The following is a 16873-nucleotide window of genomic DNA, read 5'->3' as shown; positions in this document are numbered from 1 at the left end:
GACTTGCGGGGGCAGGACACGTGCTGTGCAGCTCAGCGTCTCTGCCCACACTGCTGGGGGAACTGGGCCCCTCCTGGCAACCAGTGCGGGGCTTCAGCAACACGGCCGGCTACAAGGGCCCAACCCAGACAGCGTGCCCTTGGCTGGCTTTCCTGCTTTCCTGAGACAGCTTTTTCTCCTTCTTTCTTCCCCGTGGGACACCGCTTGCTCTCAGATTTCTTGCCCTTGGCACAGCTCTAGGAGGCTGCAGATGTCCCAGAGCCACTGCCATCAGGCCCCATCCTGGGGGCTCGGGGCCACTGGCAGCACTGCCTCCACTGCTGCCCCTGCCCGCTGCCCACTGCGAGCTTCCAATGGCCTTGGCGACGGCCTGGAGGTCCAGCAGGAAAAGTTGGGCGGAGTCAGAACCTTTGCCCACAGGGGAGGCCTTCTGATGGGAGAGCTGGGCCATTGACTGTGGGGCTGCACCGTTGAAGGTGCCAGGGCTCTGCCCATGCCTGGCGCTGGAAGGAAACTCAGCTCCCCTCCTGCCCAGTGCTCCAGCTTGGCTGTGGGTTTTCTTCCCCTTTGGGACAGCTCTAGCAGCATGCAGATGGAAACAAAGTAACCAGAGGGTAGAACATCCTAGCTAGCACTCCTAGATCCGGGGGAGATCCACCTAACACCAATCCCCAGAGGCCAGAGCCACCAGCACCAAAGGGCCGCCTGGTGCTGCTTTTCTTTGCTCTGGCCTCCTGTGGCCACTGCCGCCCCTCAGGCAGCGCTTCCAGGGTGCCAGCCATTCTCAGACTGGCTTAGGGGCTGCGGGGGCTGTGCTGTGGGGCGGTGCTCCCGGGCTGCTTCGGACTTCAGCTGCTCCAGGCAGCAGCTCCAAGAGCCTCCCAAGGAGGCTCCAAGGGGCTGCATTGGGGCAGGGCATCCTTTCACCCTCCTGCCATTCCACCTCTCCATTCCCCACACGGACACACTTGACTTGCTCAGTCCCCTCTGGCACCGCCGGCCGGGATCCCCCCACTCACAGGCCCAGCCCCGTGTGGCCACTCTGCCCCAGCCCGCAGCAGGACTTCCCCCTCTCCTCCACGCATCCCTCCCACCCCAGGCAGCGCCCTTCTCCTTCGCCCCACCCAACGCACGCCGGCCCCAGCAACTAAAAGCCTTGGGTCTTCAGGAGGCTTTCTTGCCCCCAAATCAAGGACTACAGCCTGACCAAAAGAACCACCAGCGCTGCTTGTGGATCAAACCACTAGTTTTATTTCAAGAAAGGCATCTAGATATTCTGTTGTCCTTTAGCAGCGGCCCAGCCCCGCAAGACACCTCTTCCAAGAACTCCTCCTTCTAAAAGGGAGGGCAGCAACACACGAACTTCGGGAGATCCTGAAAAACTAACTTCTACTTCCAAGAAAGGAAGACCCACTCGCTGGCTGTTCCCCAGCTCTGCTTACAGACGTCCCTGGGCTGCCTTCAGCCTCCAGGACAGCTCTATTGCACACACCCGCACCAAGGGACACAGCTCAGCTGCCTAAGGAACAAGTCCTAGCCCAACCCCCAAATATTATTCGCTTTCAAAACACAACCTTCCTGAGCCTTTTCTTTCCAAACCAATCTTTATTTTAAACTTCCACAAGTCTATCTTAAATACTAGGCTCTCCTAGGTCAGCGCCCATGCTAAAGCACCCTTTGTCATTTTGGTCATGAAACGGGACTAGAAAGCATGAGGCGGCCTTTAGCTTGTCCTTTGAAATTCCAGTGGAGAGCACTGCTAACACCTAGCCCTACTTTATCCTACGCAACTTAACTCGACTAATTCTTCCCTACCCCTACTTTAACCTAAAAAACTTAAGGGGACTTCTTCCTATTTCGGGGAACGGAAACAAGGACAGGTGGCCTGGGAGGATGGGGACAAGGGGAGGGAAGCTGGGGACAAGGGTGGGAAAGCCAAGGCCCGGCTCGACTGGAGTCTGGCCGGAGCTCTTCAGGAGAACAGGAAGGGCCTCTACAGCTATCTTGCTAAAGACGGACTAGGGATAAGGTGGGCCCTCTCCAGAAGGAACTGGCAGACGTGGCTGTCCGGCACAAAGAGAAGGCTGAGGCTCTCGATGCCTTCTGTGCTTCAGCCTTGGACAGCAAGCGCTCCAGCCACGCCGCCCGAGTGGAGAAAGGCAAAGGCAGGGACTGGCAGAAGAAGAGCCCAAGTCCCCTGCAGCAGAGGATCAGGTTGGAGAGCGTGTAAGGAACCTGAATGTGCACAAGGCACCCGCTGAGGTTCATCCCCAGGTCCTGAGGGAGCTGGCAGACAAAGGGGCTAGTCCACTGCCCATGGTTTTGGAGCAATGGTGGCAGTCAGGTGAAGTCCTGGAGGACTGGGCAAAGGGCAATCCGAGCCAAGAGACCAGCAGGACTGGCCCCACCACTGAGCCCTGGGCGACACCACTGGTGACCGGCCATCAGGTGGATGTCAGTCTGGTCACCACCACAGCTTGGGAGCCGCCATCCCATCCCGCCAGGCAGGGCCAGCGGAACGCCCTGCCCAGAGCCCAGAGTGCCTCCCTGAAGAGAGAGGGCCGCTGTGCTGAGAGAGCTGTAGGTGAGGGCTTGACTTGCCAGCGCTCCAAAGACTGTCCGTCCCACGCCAGCAAGTCGTCCTCCCAGCAAGTGGCCCCCCTGAGGGTCTGCAGTTGCCCCAAGTTCTTCTTTGGGCTTTGTCTCGTTGGAAAAAGGCCTCTTCCTTCAAGTGCAGCTGCAGGTGGTAAGGCCACGTGCCAGCCTGCCCCCAGCAGCTCAGTCCGTGGAGGTGGAGGTGGAGGTGGCTGAGGAAGAGTCCCAGGGCTCTGCCCACTCCTCAGACGGGAGGGAGCCAGAGCTACTTGCTCCGCCAGTACTCCAGCTTCGGGCTGTGTTTTCTTGCCCTTGGCAGCGCTCTAAGAGGCTGGAGATGTCCCAGAGACTCTCATCCTCAGAGCAGGCCCCCTCCTGGCTCTGTGGCAGGGGCAGGACCGTCTCTGCTGCTGCCCCTGCCCGCTGCCCCCTGCCAGCTTCCAGCTGGCCCGGCGAGAGGCTGGGGGGGCGGCAGGGGCCGCGCAGGGCAGCTGCCTGGCTCTCTGCCCCTGCTGCTGGGGCTGTTGCCAGCATGGCTGCATCCATGCCTTGAGCCGGGTGCTGCTGTTCCCCCGGCCGCCGGCCCCGTCGCCGGATCACAGCTGTGATCCTGCTCAGGGTGGCACGTGCCGTGCGCTGCAGCGTGTCCAGCACGGCGGGGCAGCAGCCTGTGGGGCGCTGCGGGGCAGCAGCCGTTGGCCGGCTGTGCCTGGGACCCGCCGGGGCAGGAGATGTGCCGCGCGGGTCCCCGACTGCCTCTTGGGCCGCCTCTGCGCAGATGACGCAGGGACATTTGGGCCCTTCCGGGCCAGCAGGCTGAGGCTCCAGCAGCACCGGAATGAGGGAGGGCTTGACCCAGATGGTGTATATTTGGACGCCTTGCCCTTTGTTCTCTGACAGCTCCTCGCCGTGGCTGTCTTCTTCCGGGGACAGCGGTGGGTCTGCGTTTTCTTGCCCTCGGGACTCCCTGGAGACGTGCGGGAGCCCTGCCCACTGCCCACTGGGAGCTGACAGCTGGCTTGGCGAGGGGCTGGGGGGGCAGGCGTCCGGGCTCGGGGCCTGTGGCCTGGTGGAAGGGCTGCCGAGGCACGGGCGAACTGGGGCACGGGCTGTCGCTGTGGGCACTTGAAGGCCCCAGGGCTCTGACCATGCCTCCCGTGGCATGGGCACGGGGAGCCTCTTTTCTCTCCTCCTCCACCTTTGGTCTCCGCTGCGTTCTTCTTGGGGCAGCTCTAGGAGGCTGCAGATGTCTGAGAGCTCCTCGCAGCACGCCCCATCCTCGCTCGCTGCCACTGGCAGGACGGCCTCGGCTGCTGTCCCTGCCCACTGCCCACTGAGAGCTTCCAGGTCACTTGGCAAGGGGCTGAGGGCGCAGAGGTCTGGAAAGCCGTCCGGGGTGGGGGTCTTTGCCCTGGTGGAAGGGCTTGTGAGACTGAGCCCTGGGCCGTGGACTGGGGTTGTGCCTGCTTGAGAGCTCCCGGGCTCTGCCCATGCCTGGCACGGGAGGGACCCTGAGCTACATTCTTGCCCACTGCTCCAGCTTTCCTCTGGGCTTTCATCCCCCGTTGACAGCTCGAAGAGGCTGGAGATGTCCCAGAGGCTCTCGTCCTCGGAGCAGGCCTGGTCCTCCCTCTCTGCCACTGGCAGCACTGCCCCCGCTGCTGCCCCGGCCCACTGCCCACGGAGGGCTTCCAGATGGCTTGGGAAGGGGCTGGGGGGACAGCAGGGGCTTTGCAGGGCAGAGTCCTGCCTCTCTGACCCTGCTGCTGCGGATGTTCCTGCTCTGGCTGCCTCCCTACCTTGTTCCACCTCCCTCTGTGGCTCCGGCTTCTGGCCACGTCGCCGCATCCCAACCGCCAGCCTGCTGCGGGCGGCGCGTGCCACGCGCTGCAGGGTGCCCAGCACAGCGCGGCCGCGGCCTCTGGGGCTGCGTGGGGCAGCTGCCTGGCTCTCTGCCCCTGCTGCTCTCACCTGCTCAGCTGCGGCAGCAGCAGAAGAGGCGCTCTTCTCCTCTTCCTGCGCTGCTGCCTGCGTCTGCCAGTTGTCCACCTGCGGCGAGGAGGAGGAGGAGAAGGCGCTGTGAGAGGCAGGCGGTTGCCATGGCACGGCAGGCCCCTCCGTGCCCACAAGCCCAGCCCTGGCCCCAAGGCAGCTCTCTGCTCCCCCATCCTTCACCTTGTGCTTCCTCTGCCAGCTCGACAGCCACTTGCGTGGCTGCAAGTCGGTGAACTTCTTCGTCGTCCACATCTTCCGCGTCGGCTACTTCCTCTGCCGCTGAGGTCCCCGAGAGAGATGCTGCCTCGTGAGACAGATGCTCTCCTGGGAGAAAGAGGGTACTGCAGGGCTCTGCCCTCCTAAATAGCCTCCCAGGCAGGGCGGGGCCCCGCGCTGTCACAATGGCCCGCGGGCCCAAGGAGGCCCCGCATCACAAAGGGCCCGGCAACGCGCCGCCGCTGTCACAATGGGCCGTTTCCCGGCGCCCCGAGGACGGCAGCGCAGGGGGCGCACAACTGGCTGCGGCTGGCTGCAACTACTTGCAACCGCCTGTGCCCGGCACAAGGCTCCCCCGCTTTCCCCTCACAGACGCTCCAGCCGGCCCCAGCCAACAGCTCCCGCACGGCCCCGCTGCCCGCGGCCTCCCCGCACTTCAGCCCTGTCTGCATCCCGCAGCTGGCGCTGCCACCGCCCTGGGCAGCCAGCCGTGGCCGCGGGATGTCCCAGGCTCGGAGAGACAAGTCACTTGTGGCTCGAATTGCCTTGCGAAGGTTTCGGGATTGCCAACCAGCACGCCCTTCTGTGCACAACTGGCAATAAAGCAAACCCCTCGACCGCGTGTGTGTGGATCGGCCTCTTGCACTCAGCGGGAAAGAACCCACTTTGGGACAACGGGGGGTCCTGGGGACTTGCGGGGGCAGGACACGTGCTGTGCAGCTCAGCGTCTCTGCCCACACTGCTGGGGGAACTGGGCCCCTCCTGGCAACCAGTGCGGGGCTTCAGCAACACGGCCGGCTACAAGGGCCCAACCCAGACAGCGTGCCCTTGGCTGGCTTTCCTGCTTTCCTGAGACAGCTTTTTCTCCTTCTTTCTTCCCCGTGGGACACCGCTTGCTCTCAGATTTCTTGCCCTTGGCACAGCTCTAGGAGGCTGCAGATGTCCCAGAGCCACTGCCATCAGGCCCCATCCTGGGGGCTCGGGGCCACTGGCAGCACTGCCTCCACTGCTGCCCCTGCCCGCTGCCCACTGCGAGCTTCCAATGGCCTTGGCGACGGCCTGGAGGTCCAGCAGGAAAAGTTGGGCGGAGTCAGAACCTTTGCCCACAGGGGAGGCCTTCTGATGGGAGAGCTGGGCCATTGACTGTGGGGCTGCACCGTTGAAGGTGCCAGGGCTCTGCCCATGCCTGGCGCTGGAAGGAAACTCAGCTCCCCTCCTGCCCCGTGCTCCAGCTTGGCTGTGGGTTTTCTTCCCCTTTGGGACAGCTCTAGCAGCATGCAGATGGAAACAAAGTAACCAGAGGGTAGAACATCCTAGCTAGCACTCCTAGATCCGGGGGAGATCCACCTAACACCAATCCCCAGAGGCCAGAGCCACCAGCACCAAAGGGCCGCCTGGTGCTGCTTTTCTTTGCTCTGGCCTCCTGTGGCCACTGCCGCCCCTCAGGCAGCGCTTCCAGGGTGCCAGCCATTCTCAGACTGGCTTAGGGGCTGCGGGGGCTGTGCTGTGGGGCGGTGCTCCCGGGCTGCTTCGGACTTCAGCTGCTCCAGGCAGCAGCTCCAAGAGCCTCCCAAGGAGGCTCCAAGGGGCTGCATTGGGGCAGGGCATCCTTTCACCCTCCTGCCATTCCACCTCTCCATTCCCCACACGGACACACTTGACTTGCTCAGTCCCCTCTGGCACCGCCGGCCGGGATCCCCCCACTCACAGGCCCAGCCCCGTGTGGCCACTCTGCCCCAGCCCGCAGCAGGACTTCCCCCTCTCCTCCACGCATCCCTCCCACCCCAGGCAGCGCCCTTCTCCTTCGCCCCACCCAACGCACGCCGGCCCCAGCAACTAAAAGCCTTGGGTCTTCAGGAGGCTTTCTTGCCCCCAAATCAAGGACTACAGCCTGACCAAAAGAACCACCAGCGCTGCTTGTGGATCAAACCACTAGTTTTATTTCAAGAAAGGCATCTAGATATTCTGTTGTCCTTTAGCAGCGGCCCAGCCCCGCAAGACACCTCTTCCAAGAACTCCTCCTTCTAAAAGGGAGGGCAGCAACACACGAACTTCGGGAGATCCTGAAAAACTAACTTCTACTTCCAAGAAAGGAAGACCCACTCGCTGGCTGTTCCCCAGCTCTGCTTACAGACGTCCCTGGGCTGCCTTCAGCCTCCAGGACAGCTCTATTGCACACACCCGCACCAAGGGACACAGCTCAGCTGCCTAAGGAACAAGTCCTAGCCCAACCCCCAAATATTATTCGCTTTCAAAACACAACCTTCCTGAGCCTTTTCTTTCCAAACCAATCTTTATTTTAAACTTCCACAAGTCTATCTTAAATACTAGGCTCTCCTAGGTCAGCGCCCATGCTAAAGCACCCTTTGTCATTTTGGTCATGAAACGGGACTAGAAAGCATGAGGCGGCCTTTAGCTTGTCCTTTGAAATTCCAGTGGAGAGCACTGCTAACACCTAGCCCTACTTTATCCTACGCAACTTAACTCGACTAATTCTTCCCTACCCCTACTTTAACCTAAAAAACTTAAGGGGACTTCTTCCTATTTCGGGGAACGGAAACAAGGACAGGTGGCCTGGGAGGATGGGGACAAGGGGAGGGAAGCTGGGGACAAGGGTGGGAAAGCCAAGGCCCGGCTCGACTGGAGTCTGGCCGGAGCTCTTCAGGAGAACAGGAAGGGCCTCTACAGCTATCTTGCTAAAGACGGACTAGGGATAAGGTGGGCCCTCTCCAGAAGGAACTGGCAGACGTGGCTGTCCGGCACAAAGAGAAGGCTGAGGCTCTCGATGCCTTCTGTGCTTCAGCCTTGGACAGCAAGCGCTCCAGCCACGCCGCCCGAGTGGAGAAAGGCAAAGGCAGGGACTGGCAGAAGAAGAGCCCAAGTCCCCTGCAGCAGAGGATCAGGTTGGAGAGCGTGTAAGGAACCTGAATGTGCACAAGGCACCCGCTGAGGTTCATCCCCAGGTCCTGAGGGAGCTGGCAGACAAAGGGGCTAGTCCACTGCCCATGGTTTTGGAGCAATGGTGGCAGTCAGGTGAAGTCCTGGAGGACTGGGCAAAGGGCAATCCGAGCCAAGAGACCAGCAGGACTGGCCCCACCACTGAGCCCTGGGCGACACCACTGGTGACCGGCCATCAGGTGGATGTCAGTCTGGTCACCACCACAGCTTGGGAGCCGCCATCCCATCCCGCCAGGCAGGGCCAGCGGAACGCCCTGCCCAGAGCCCAGAGTGCCTCCCTGAAGAGAGAGGGCCGCTGTGCTGAGAGAGCTGTAGGTGAGGGCTTGACTTGCCAGCGCTCCAAAGACTGTCCGTCCCACGCCAGCAAGTCGTCCTCCCAGCAAGTGGCCCCCCTGAGGGTCTGCAGTTGCCCCAAGTTCTTCTTTGGGCTTTGTCTCGTTGGAAAAAGGCCTCTTCCTTCAAGTGCAGCTGCAGGTGGTAAGGCCACGTGCCAGCCTGCCCCCAGCAGCTCAGTCCGTGGAGGTGGAGGTGGAGGTGGCTGAGGAAGAGTCCCAGGGCTCTGCCCACTCCTCAGACGGGAGGGAGCCAGAGCTACTTGCTCCGCCAGTACTCCAGCTTCGGGCTGTGTTTTCTTGCCCTTGGCAGCGCTCTAAGAGGCTGGAGATGTCGCAGAGACTCTCATCCTCAGAGCAGGCCCCCTCCTGGCTCTGTGGCAGGGGCAGGACCGTCTCTGCTGCTGCCCCTGCCCGCTGCCCCCTGCCAGCTTCCAGCTGGCCCGGCGAGAGGCTGGGGGGGCGGCAGGGGCCGCGCAGGGCAGCTGCCTGGCTCTCTGCCCCTGCTGCTGGGGCTGTTGCCAGCATGGCTGCATCCATGCCTTGAGCCGGGTGCTGCTGTTCCCCCGGCCGCCGGCCCCGTCGCCGGATCACAGCTGTGATCCTGCTCAGGGTGGCACGTGCCGTGCGCTGCAGCGTGTCCAGCACGGCGGGGCAGCAGCCTGTGGGGCGCTGCGGGGCAGCAGCCGTTGGCCGGCTGTGCCTGGGACCCGCCGGGGCAGGAGATGTGCCGCGCGGGTCCCCGACTGCCTCTTGGGCCGCCTCTGCGCAGATGACGCAGGGACATTTGGGCCCTTCCGGGCCAGCAGGCTGAGGCTCCAGCAGCACCGGAATGAGGGAGGGCTTGACCCAGATGGTGTATATTTGGACGCCTTGCCCTTTGTTCTCTGACAGCTCCTCGCCGTGGCTGTCTTCTTCCGGGGACAGCGGTGGGTCTGCGTTTTCTTGCCCTCGGGACTCCCTGGAGACGTGCGGGAGCCCTGCCCACTGCCCACTGGGAGCTGACAGCTGGCTTGGCGAGGGGCTGGGGGGGCAGGCGTCCGGGCTCGGGGCCTGTGGCCTGGTGGAAGGGCTGCCGAGGCACGGGCGAACTGGGGCACGGGCTGTCGCTGTGGGCACTTGAAGGCCCCAGGGCTCTGACCATGCCTCCCGTGGCATGGGCACGGGGAGCCTCTTTTCTCTCCTCCTCCACCTTTGGTCTCCGCTGCGTTCTTCTTGGGGCAGCTCTAGGAGGCTGCAGATGTCTGAGAGCTCCTCGCAGCACGCCCCATCCTCGCTCGCTGCCACTGGCAGGACGGCCTCGGCTGCTGTCCCTGCCCACTGCCCACTGAGAGCTTCCAGGTCACTTGGCAAGGGGCTGAGGGCGCAGCGGTCTGGAAAGCCGTCCGGGGTGGGGGTCTTTGCCCTGGTGGAAGGGCTTGTGAGACTGAGCCCTGGGCCGTGGACTGGGGTTGTGCCTGCTTGAGAGCTCCCGGGCTCTGCCCATGCCTGGCACGGGAGGGACCCTGAGCTACATTCTTGCCCACTGCTCCAGCTTTCCTCTGGGCTTTCATCCCCCGTTGACAGCTCGAAGAGGCTGGAGATGTCCCAGAGGCTCTCGTCCTCGGAGCAGGCCTGGTCCTCCCTCTCTGCCACTGGCAGCACTGCCCCCGCTGCTGCCCCGGCCCACTGCCCACGGAGGGCTTCCAGATGGCTTGGGAAGGGGCTGGGGGGACAGCAGGGGCTTTGCAGGGCAGAGTCCTGCCTCTCTGACCCTGCTGCTGCGGATGTTCCTGCTCTGGCTGCCTCCCTACCTTGTTCCACCTCCCTCTGTGGCTCCGGCTTCTGGCCACGTCGCCGCATCCCAACCGCCAGCCTGCTGCGGGCGGCGCGTGCCACGCGCTGCAGGGTGCCCAGCACAGCGCGGCCGCGGCCTCTGGGGCTGCGTGGGGCAGCTGCCTGGCTCTCTGCCCCTGCTGCTCTCACCTGCTCAGCTGCGGCAGCAGCAGAAGAGGCGCTCTTCTCCTCTTCCTGCGCTGCTGCCTGCGTCTGCCAGTTGTCCACCTGCGGCGAGGAGGAGGAGGAGAAGGCGCTGTGAGAGGCAGGCGGTTGCCATGGCACGGCAGGCCCCTCCGTGCCCACAAGCCCAGCCCTGGCCCCAAGGCAGCTCTCTGCTCCCCCATCCTTCACCTTGTGCTTCCTCTGCCAGCTCGACAGCCACTTGCGTGGCTGCAAGTCGGTGAACTTCTTCGTCGTCCACATCTTCCGCGTCGGCTACTTCCTCTGCCGCTGAGGTCCCCGAGAGAGATGCTGCCTCGTGAGACAGATGCTCTCCTGGGAGAAAGAGGGTACTGCAGGGCTCTGCCCTCCTAAATAGCCTCCCGGGCAGGGCGGGGCCCCGCGCTGTCACAATGGCCCGCGGGCCCAAGGAGGCCCCGCATCACAAAGGGCCCGGCAACGCGCCGCCGCTGTCACAATGGGCCGTTTCCCGGCGCCCCGAGGACGGCAGCGCAGGGGGCGCACAACTGGCTGCGGCTGGCTGCAACTACTTGCAACCGCCTGTGCCCGGCACAAGGCTCCCCCGCTTTCCCCTCACAGACGCTCCAGCCGGCCCCAGCCAACAGCTCCCGCACGACCCCGCTGCCCGCGGCCTCCCCGCACTTCAGCCCTGTCTGCATCCCGCAGCTGGCGCTGCCACCGCCCTGGGCAGCCAGCCGTGGCCGCGGGATGTCCCAGGCTCGGAGAGACAAGTCACTTGTGGCTCGAATTGCCTTGCGAAGGTTTCGGGATTGCCAACCAGCACGCCCTTCTGTGCACAACTGGCAATAAAGCAAACCCCTCGACCGCGTGTGTGTGGATCGGCCTCTTGCACTCAGCGGGAAAGAACCCGCTTTGGGACAACGGGGGGTCCTGGGGACTTGCGGGGGCAGGACACGTGCTGTGCAGCTCAGCGTCTCTGCCCACACTGCTGGGGGAACTGGGCCCCTCCTGGCAACCAGTGCGGGGCTTCAGCAACACGGCCGGCTACAAGGGCCCAACCCAGACAGCGTGCCCTTGGCTGGCTTTCCTGCTTTCCTGAGACAGCTTTTTCTCCTTCTTTCTTCCCCGTGGGACACCGCTTGCTCTCAGATTTCTTGCCCTTGGCACAGCTCTAGGAGGCTGCAGATGTCCCAGAGCCACTGCCATCAGGCCCCATCCTGGGGGCTCGGGGCCACTGGCAGCACTGCCTCCACTGCTGCCCCTGCCCGCTGCCCACTGCGAGCTTCCAATGGCCTTGGCGACGGCCTGGAGGTCCAGCAGGAAAAGTTGGGCGGAGTCAGAACCTTTGCCCACAGGGGAGGCCTTCTGATGGGAGAGCTGGGCCATTGACTGTGGGGCTGCACCGTTGAAGGTGCCAGGGCTCTGCCCATGCCTGGCGCTGGAAGGAAACTCAGCTCCCCTCCTGCCCAGTGCTCCAGCTTGGCTGTGGGTTTTCTTCCCCTTTGGGACAGCTCTAGCAGCATGCAGATGGAAACAAAGTAACCAGAGGGTAGAACATCCTAGCTAGCACTCCTAGATCCGGGGGAGATCCACCTAACACCAATCCCCAGAGGCCAGAGCCACCAGCACCAAAGGGCCGCCTGGTGCTGCTTTTCTTTGCTCTGGCCTCCTGTGGCCACTGCCGCCCCTCAGGCAGCGCTTCCAGGGTGCCAGCCATTCTCAGACTGGCTTAGGGGCTGCGGGGGCTGTGCTGTGGGGCGGTGCTCCCGGGCTGCTTCGGACTTCAGCTGCTCCAGGCAGCAGCTCCAAGAGCCTCCCAAGGAGGCTCCAAGGGGCTGCATTGGGGCAGGGCATCCTTTCACCCTCCTGCCATTCCACCTCTCCATTCCCCACACGGACACACTTGACTTGCTCAGTCCCCTCTGGCACCGCCGGCCGGGATCCCCCCACTCACAGGCCCAGCCCCGTGTGGCCACTCTGCCCCAGCCCGCAGCAGGACTTCCCCCTCTCCTCCACGCATCCCTCCCACCCCAGGCAGCGCCCTTCTCCTTCGCCCCACCCAACGCACGCCGGCCCCAGCAACTAAAAGCCTTGGGTCTTCAGGAGGCTTTCTTGCCCCCAAATCAAGGACTACAGCCTGACCAAAAGAACCACCAGCGCTGCTTGTGGATCAAACCACTAGTTTTATTTCAAGAAAGGCATCTAGATATTCTGTTGTCCTTTAGCAGCGGCCCAGCCCCGCAAGACACCTCTTCCAAGAACTCCTCCTTCTAAAAGGGAGGGCAGCAACACACGAACTTCGGGAGATCCTGAAAAACTAACTTCTACTTCCAAGAAAGGAAGACCCACTCGCTGGCTGTTCCCCAGCTCTGCTTACAGACGTCCCTGGGCTGCCTTCAGCCTCCAGGACAGCTCTATTGCACACACCCGCACCAAGGGACACAGCTCAGCTGCCTAAGGAACAAGTCCTAGCCCAACCCCCAAATATTATTCGCTTTCAAAACACAACCTTCCTGAGCCTTTTCTTTCCAAACCAATCTTTATTTTAAACTTCCACAAGTCTATCTTAAATACTAGGCTCTCCTAGGTCAGCGCCCATGCTAAAGCACCCTTTGTCATTTTGGTCATGAAACGGGACTAGAAAGCATGAGGCGGCCTTTAGCTTGTCCTTTGAAATTCCAGTGGAGAGCACTGCTAACACCTAGCCCTACTTTATCCTACGCAACTTAACTCGACTAATTCTTCCCTACCCCTACTTTAACCTAAAAAACTTAAGGGGACTTCTTCCTATTTCGGGGAACGGAAACAAGGACAGGTGGCCTGGGAGGATGGGGACAAGGGGAGGGAAGCTGGGGACAAGGGTGGGAAAGCCAAGGCCCGGCTCGACTGGAGTCTGGCCGGAGCTCTTCAGGAGAACAGGAAGGGCCTCTACAGCTATCTTGCTAAAGACGGACTAGGGATAAGGTGGGCCCTCTCCAGAAGGAACTGGCAGACGTGGCTGTCCGGCACAAAGAGAAGGCTGAGGCTCTCGATGCCTTCTGTGCTTCAGCCTTGGACAGCAAGCGCTCCAGCCACGCCGCCCGAGTGGAGAAAGGCAAAGGCAGGGACTGGCAGAAGAAGAGCCCAAGTCCCCTGCAGCAGAGGATCAGGTTGGAGAGCGTGTAAGGAACCTGAATGTGCACAAGGCACCCGCTGAGGTTCATCCCCAGGTCCTGAGGGAGCTGGCAGACAAAGGGGCTAGTCCACTGCCCATGGTTTTGGAGCAATGGTGGCAGTCAGGTGAAGTCCTGGAGGACTGGGCAAAGGGCAATCCGAGCCAAGAGACCAGCAGGACTGGCCCCACCACTGAGCCCTGGGCGACACCACTGGTGACCGGCCATCAGGTGGATGTCAGTCTGGTCACCACCACAGCTTGGGAGCCGCCATCCCATCCCGCCAGGCAGGGCCAGCGGAACGCCCTGCCCAGAGCCCAGAGTGCCTCCCTGAAGAGAGAGGGCCGCTGTGCTGAGAGAGCTGTAGGTGAGGGCTTGACTTGCCAGCGCTCCAAAGACTGTCCGTCCCACGCCAGCAAGTCGTCCTCCCAGCAAGTGGCCCCCCTGAGGGTCTGCAGTTGCCCCAAGTTCTTCTTTGGGCTTTGTCTCGTTGGAAAAAGGCCTCTTCCTTCAAGTGCAGCTGCAGGTGGTAAGGCCACGTGCCAGCCTGCCCCCAGCAGCTCAGTCCGTGGAGGTGGAGGTGGAGGTGGCTGAGGAAGAGTCCCAGGGCTCTGCCCACTCCTCAGACGGGAGGGAGCCAGAGCTACTTGCTCCGCCAGTACTCCAGCTTCGGGCTGTGTTTTCTTGCCCTTGGCAGCGCTCTAAGAGGCTGGAGATGTCCCAGAGACTCTCATCCTCAGAGCAGGCCCCCTCCTGGCTCTGTGGCAGGGGCAGGACCGTCTCTGCTGCTGCCCCTGCCCGCTGCCCCCTGCCAGCTTCCAGCTGGCCCGGCGAGAGGCTGGGGGGGCGGCAGGGGCCGCGCAGGGCAGCTGCCTGGCTCTCTGCCCCTGCTGCTGGGGCTGTTGCCAGCATGGCTGCATCCATGCCTTGAGCCGGGTGCTGCTGTTCCCCCGGCCGCCGGCCCCGTCGCCGGATCACAGCTGCGATCCTGCTCAGGGTGGCACGTGCCGTGCGCTGCAGCGTGTCCAGCACGGCGGGGCAGCAGCCTGTGGGGCGCTGCGGGGCAGCAGCCGTTGGCCGGCTGTGCCTGGGACCCGCCGGGGCAGGAGATGTGCCGCGCGGGTCCCCGACTGCCTCTTGGGCCGCCTCTGCGCAGATGACGCAGGGACATTTGGGCCCTTCCGGGCCAGCAGGCTGAGGCTCCAGCAGCACCGGAATGAGGGAGGGCTTGACCCAGATGGTGTATATTTGGACGCCTTGCCCTTTGTTCTCTGACAGCTCCTCGCCGTGGCTGTCTTCTTCCGGGGACAGCGGTGGGTCTGCGTTTTCTTGCCCTCGGGACTCCCTGGAGACGTGCGGGAGCCCTGCCCACTGCCCACTGGGAGCTGACAGCTGGCTTGGCGAGGGGCTGGGGGGGCAGGCGTCCGGGCTCGGGGCCTGTGGCCTGGTGGAAGGGCTGCCGAGGCACGGGCGAACTGGGGCACGGGCTGTCGCTGTGGGCACTTGAAGGCCCCAGGGCTCTGACCATGCCTCCCGTGGCATGGGCACGGGGAGCCTCTTTTCTCTCCTCCTCCACCTTTGGTCTCCGCTGCGTTCTTCTTGGGGCAGCTCTAGGAGGCTGCAGATGTCTGAGAGCTCCTCGCAGCACGCCCCATCCTCGCTCGCTGCCACTGGCAGGACGGCCTCGGCTGCTGTCCCTGCCCACTGCCCACTGAGAGCTTCCAGGTCACTTGGCAAGGGGCTGAGGGCGCAGCGGTCTGGAAAGCCGTCCGGGGTGGGGGTCTTTGCCCTGGTGGAAGGGCTTGTGAGACTGAGCCCTGGGCCGTGGACTGGGGTTGTGCCTGCTTGAGAGCTCCCGGGCTCTGCCCATGCCTGGCACGGGAGGGACCCTGAGCTACATTCTTGCCCACTGCTCCAGCTTTCCTCTGGGCTTTCATCCCCCGTTGACAGCTCGAAGAGGCTGGAGATGTCCCAGAGGCTCTCGTCCTCGGAGCAGGCCTGGTCCTCCCTCTCTGCCACTGGCAGCACTGCCCCCGCTGCTGCCCCGGCCCACTGCCCACGGAGGGCTTCCAGATGGCTTGGGAAGGGGCTGGGGGGACAGCAGGGGCTTTGCAGGGCAGAGTCCTGCCTCTCTGACCCTGCTGCTGCGGATGTTCCTGCTCTGGCTGCCTCCCTACCTTGTTCCACCTCCCTCTGTGGCTCCGGCTTCTGGCCACGTCGCCGCATCCCAACCGCCAGCCTGCTGCGGGCGGCGCGTGCCACGCGCTGCAGGGTGCCCAGCACAGCGCGGCCGCGGCCTCTGGGGCTGCGTGGGGCAGCTGCCTGGCTCTCTGCCCCTGCTGCTCTCACCTGCTCAGCTGCGGCAGCAGCAGAAGAGGCGCTCTTCTCCTCTTCCTGCGCTGCTGCCTGCGTCTGCCAGTTGTCCACCTGCGGCGAGGAGGAGGAGGAGAAGGCGTTGTGAGAGGCAGGCGGTTGCCATGGCACGGCAGGCCCCTCCGTGCCCACAAGCCCAGCCCTGGCCCCAAGGCAGCTCTCTGCTCCCCCATCCTTCACCTTGTGCTTCCTCTGCCAGCTCGACAGCCACTTGCGTGGCTGCAAGTCGGTGAACTTCTTCGTCGTCCACATCTTCCGCGTCGGCTACTTCCTCTGCCGCTGAGGTCCCCGAGAGAGATGCTGCCTCGTGAGACAGATGCTCTCCTGGGAGAAAGAGGGTACTGCAGGGCTCTGCCCTCCTAAATAGCCTCCCGGGCAGGGCGGGGCCCCGCGCTGTCACAATGGCCCGCGGGCCCAAGGAGGCCCCGCATCACAAAGGGCCCGGCAACGCGCCGCCGCTGTCACAATGGGCCGTTTCCCGGCGCCCCGAGGACGGCAGCGCAGGGGGCGCACAACTGGCTGCGGCTGGCTGCAACTACTTGCAACCGCCTGTGCCCGGCACAAGGCTCCCCCGCTTTCCCCTCACAGACGCTCCAGCCGGCCCCAGCCAACAGCTCCCGCACGGCCCCGCTGCCCGCGGCCTCCCCGCACTTCAGCCCTGTCTGCATCCCGCAGCTGGCGCTGCCACCGCCCTGGGCAGCCAGCCGTGGCCGCGGGATGTCCCAGGCTCGGAGAGACAAGTCACTTGTGGCTCGAATTGCCTTGCGAAGGTTTCGGGATTGCCAACCAGCACGCCCTTCTGTGCACAACTGGCAATAAAGCAAACCCCTCGACCGCGTGTGTGTGGATCGGCCTCTTGCACTCAGCGGGAAAGAACCCGCTTTGGGACAACGGGGGGTCCTGGGGACTTGCGGGGGCAGGACACGTGCTGTGCAGCTCAGCGTCTCTGCCCACACTGCTGGGGGAACTGGGCCCCTCCTGGCAACCAGTGCGGGGCTTCAGCAACACGGCCGGCTACAAGGGCCCAACCCAGACAGCGTGCCCTTGGCTGGCTTTCCTGCTTTCCTGAGACAGCTTTTTCTCCTTCTTTCTTCCCCGTGGGACACCGCTTGCTCTCAGATTTCTTGCCCTTGGCACAGCTCTAGGAGGCTGCAGATGTCCCAGAGCCACTGCCATCAGGCCCCATCCTGGGGGCTCGGGGCCACTGGCAGCACTGCCTCCACTGCTGCCCCTGCCCGCTGCCCACTGCGAGCTTCCAATGGCCTTGGCGACGGCCTGGAGGTCCAGCAGGAA

At 63.5% G+C, this 16873-nt stretch overlaps 2 protein-coding genes across 2 annotated transcripts; both read right to left on the bottom strand.

The window, feature by feature from the left end:
* Nucleotides 1-5051: 5051 nt before the first annotated feature.
* On the bottom strand, nt 5052-10586 carry LOC135408895 (uncharacterized). Its single transcript, XM_064643827.1, has 3 exons — nt 10266-10586; nt 8619-10139; nt 5052-5351 (listed from the first exon to the last, which is right to left on the bottom strand). The coding sequence occupies exons 1-3, from the start codon at nt 10335-10337 to the stop codon at nt 5052-5054; spliced, it is 1893 nt and encodes a 630-aa protein (XP_064499897.1). The 5' UTR covers nt 10338-10586.
* On the bottom strand, nt 10547-16081 carry LOC135408894 (uncharacterized). Its single transcript, XM_064643826.1, has 3 exons — nt 15761-16081; nt 14081-15634; nt 10547-10846 (listed from the first exon to the last, which is right to left on the bottom strand). The coding sequence occupies exons 1-3, from the start codon at nt 15830-15832 to the stop codon at nt 10547-10549; spliced, it is 1926 nt and encodes a 641-aa protein (XP_064499896.1). The 5' UTR covers nt 15833-16081.
* Between the last annotated feature and the right edge of the window lie 792 nt (nt 16082-16873).

Source organism: Pseudopipra pipra, unplaced genomic scaffold (genome assembly GCF_036250125.1).
Source record: "Pseudopipra pipra isolate bDixPip1 unplaced genomic scaffold, bDixPip1.hap1 HAP1_SCAFFOLD_84, whole genome shotgun sequence".
Classification (NCBI taxonomy): Eukaryota; Metazoa; Chordata; class Aves; order Passeriformes; family Pipridae; genus Pseudopipra; species Pseudopipra pipra.
The sequence above is the reverse complement of the archived record's forward strand: the minus strand, read 5'-3'. Positions and strand labels throughout refer to the sequence as shown.

Coding starts and splice junctions, on each gene's coding strand:
- LOC135408895 (XM_064643827.1), bottom strand. CDS start 10,337: ATGTGGACGACGAAGAAGTTCACCGACTTGCAGCCACGCAAGTGGCTG. Junction 10,140..10,265: donor GCTGGCAGAGGAAGCACAAG/GTGAAGGATGGG, acceptor TCCTCGCCGCAG/GTGGACAACTGGCAGACGCA. Junction 5,352..8,618: donor GCATGGATGCAGCCATGCTG/GCAACAGCCCCA, acceptor AACCTTCGCAAG/GCAATTCGAGCCACAAGTGA.
- LOC135408894 (XM_064643826.1), bottom strand. CDS start 15,832: ATGTGGACGACGAAGAAGTTCACCGACTTGCAGCCACGCAAGTGGCTG. Junction 15,635..15,760: donor GCTGGCAGAGGAAGCACAAG/GTGAAGGATGGG, acceptor TCCTCGCCGCAG/GTGGACAACTGGCAGACGCA. Junction 10,847..14,080: donor CAGCAGGGGCAGAGAGCCAG/GCAGCTGCCCTG, acceptor AACCTTCGCAAG/GCAATTCGAGCCACAAGTGA.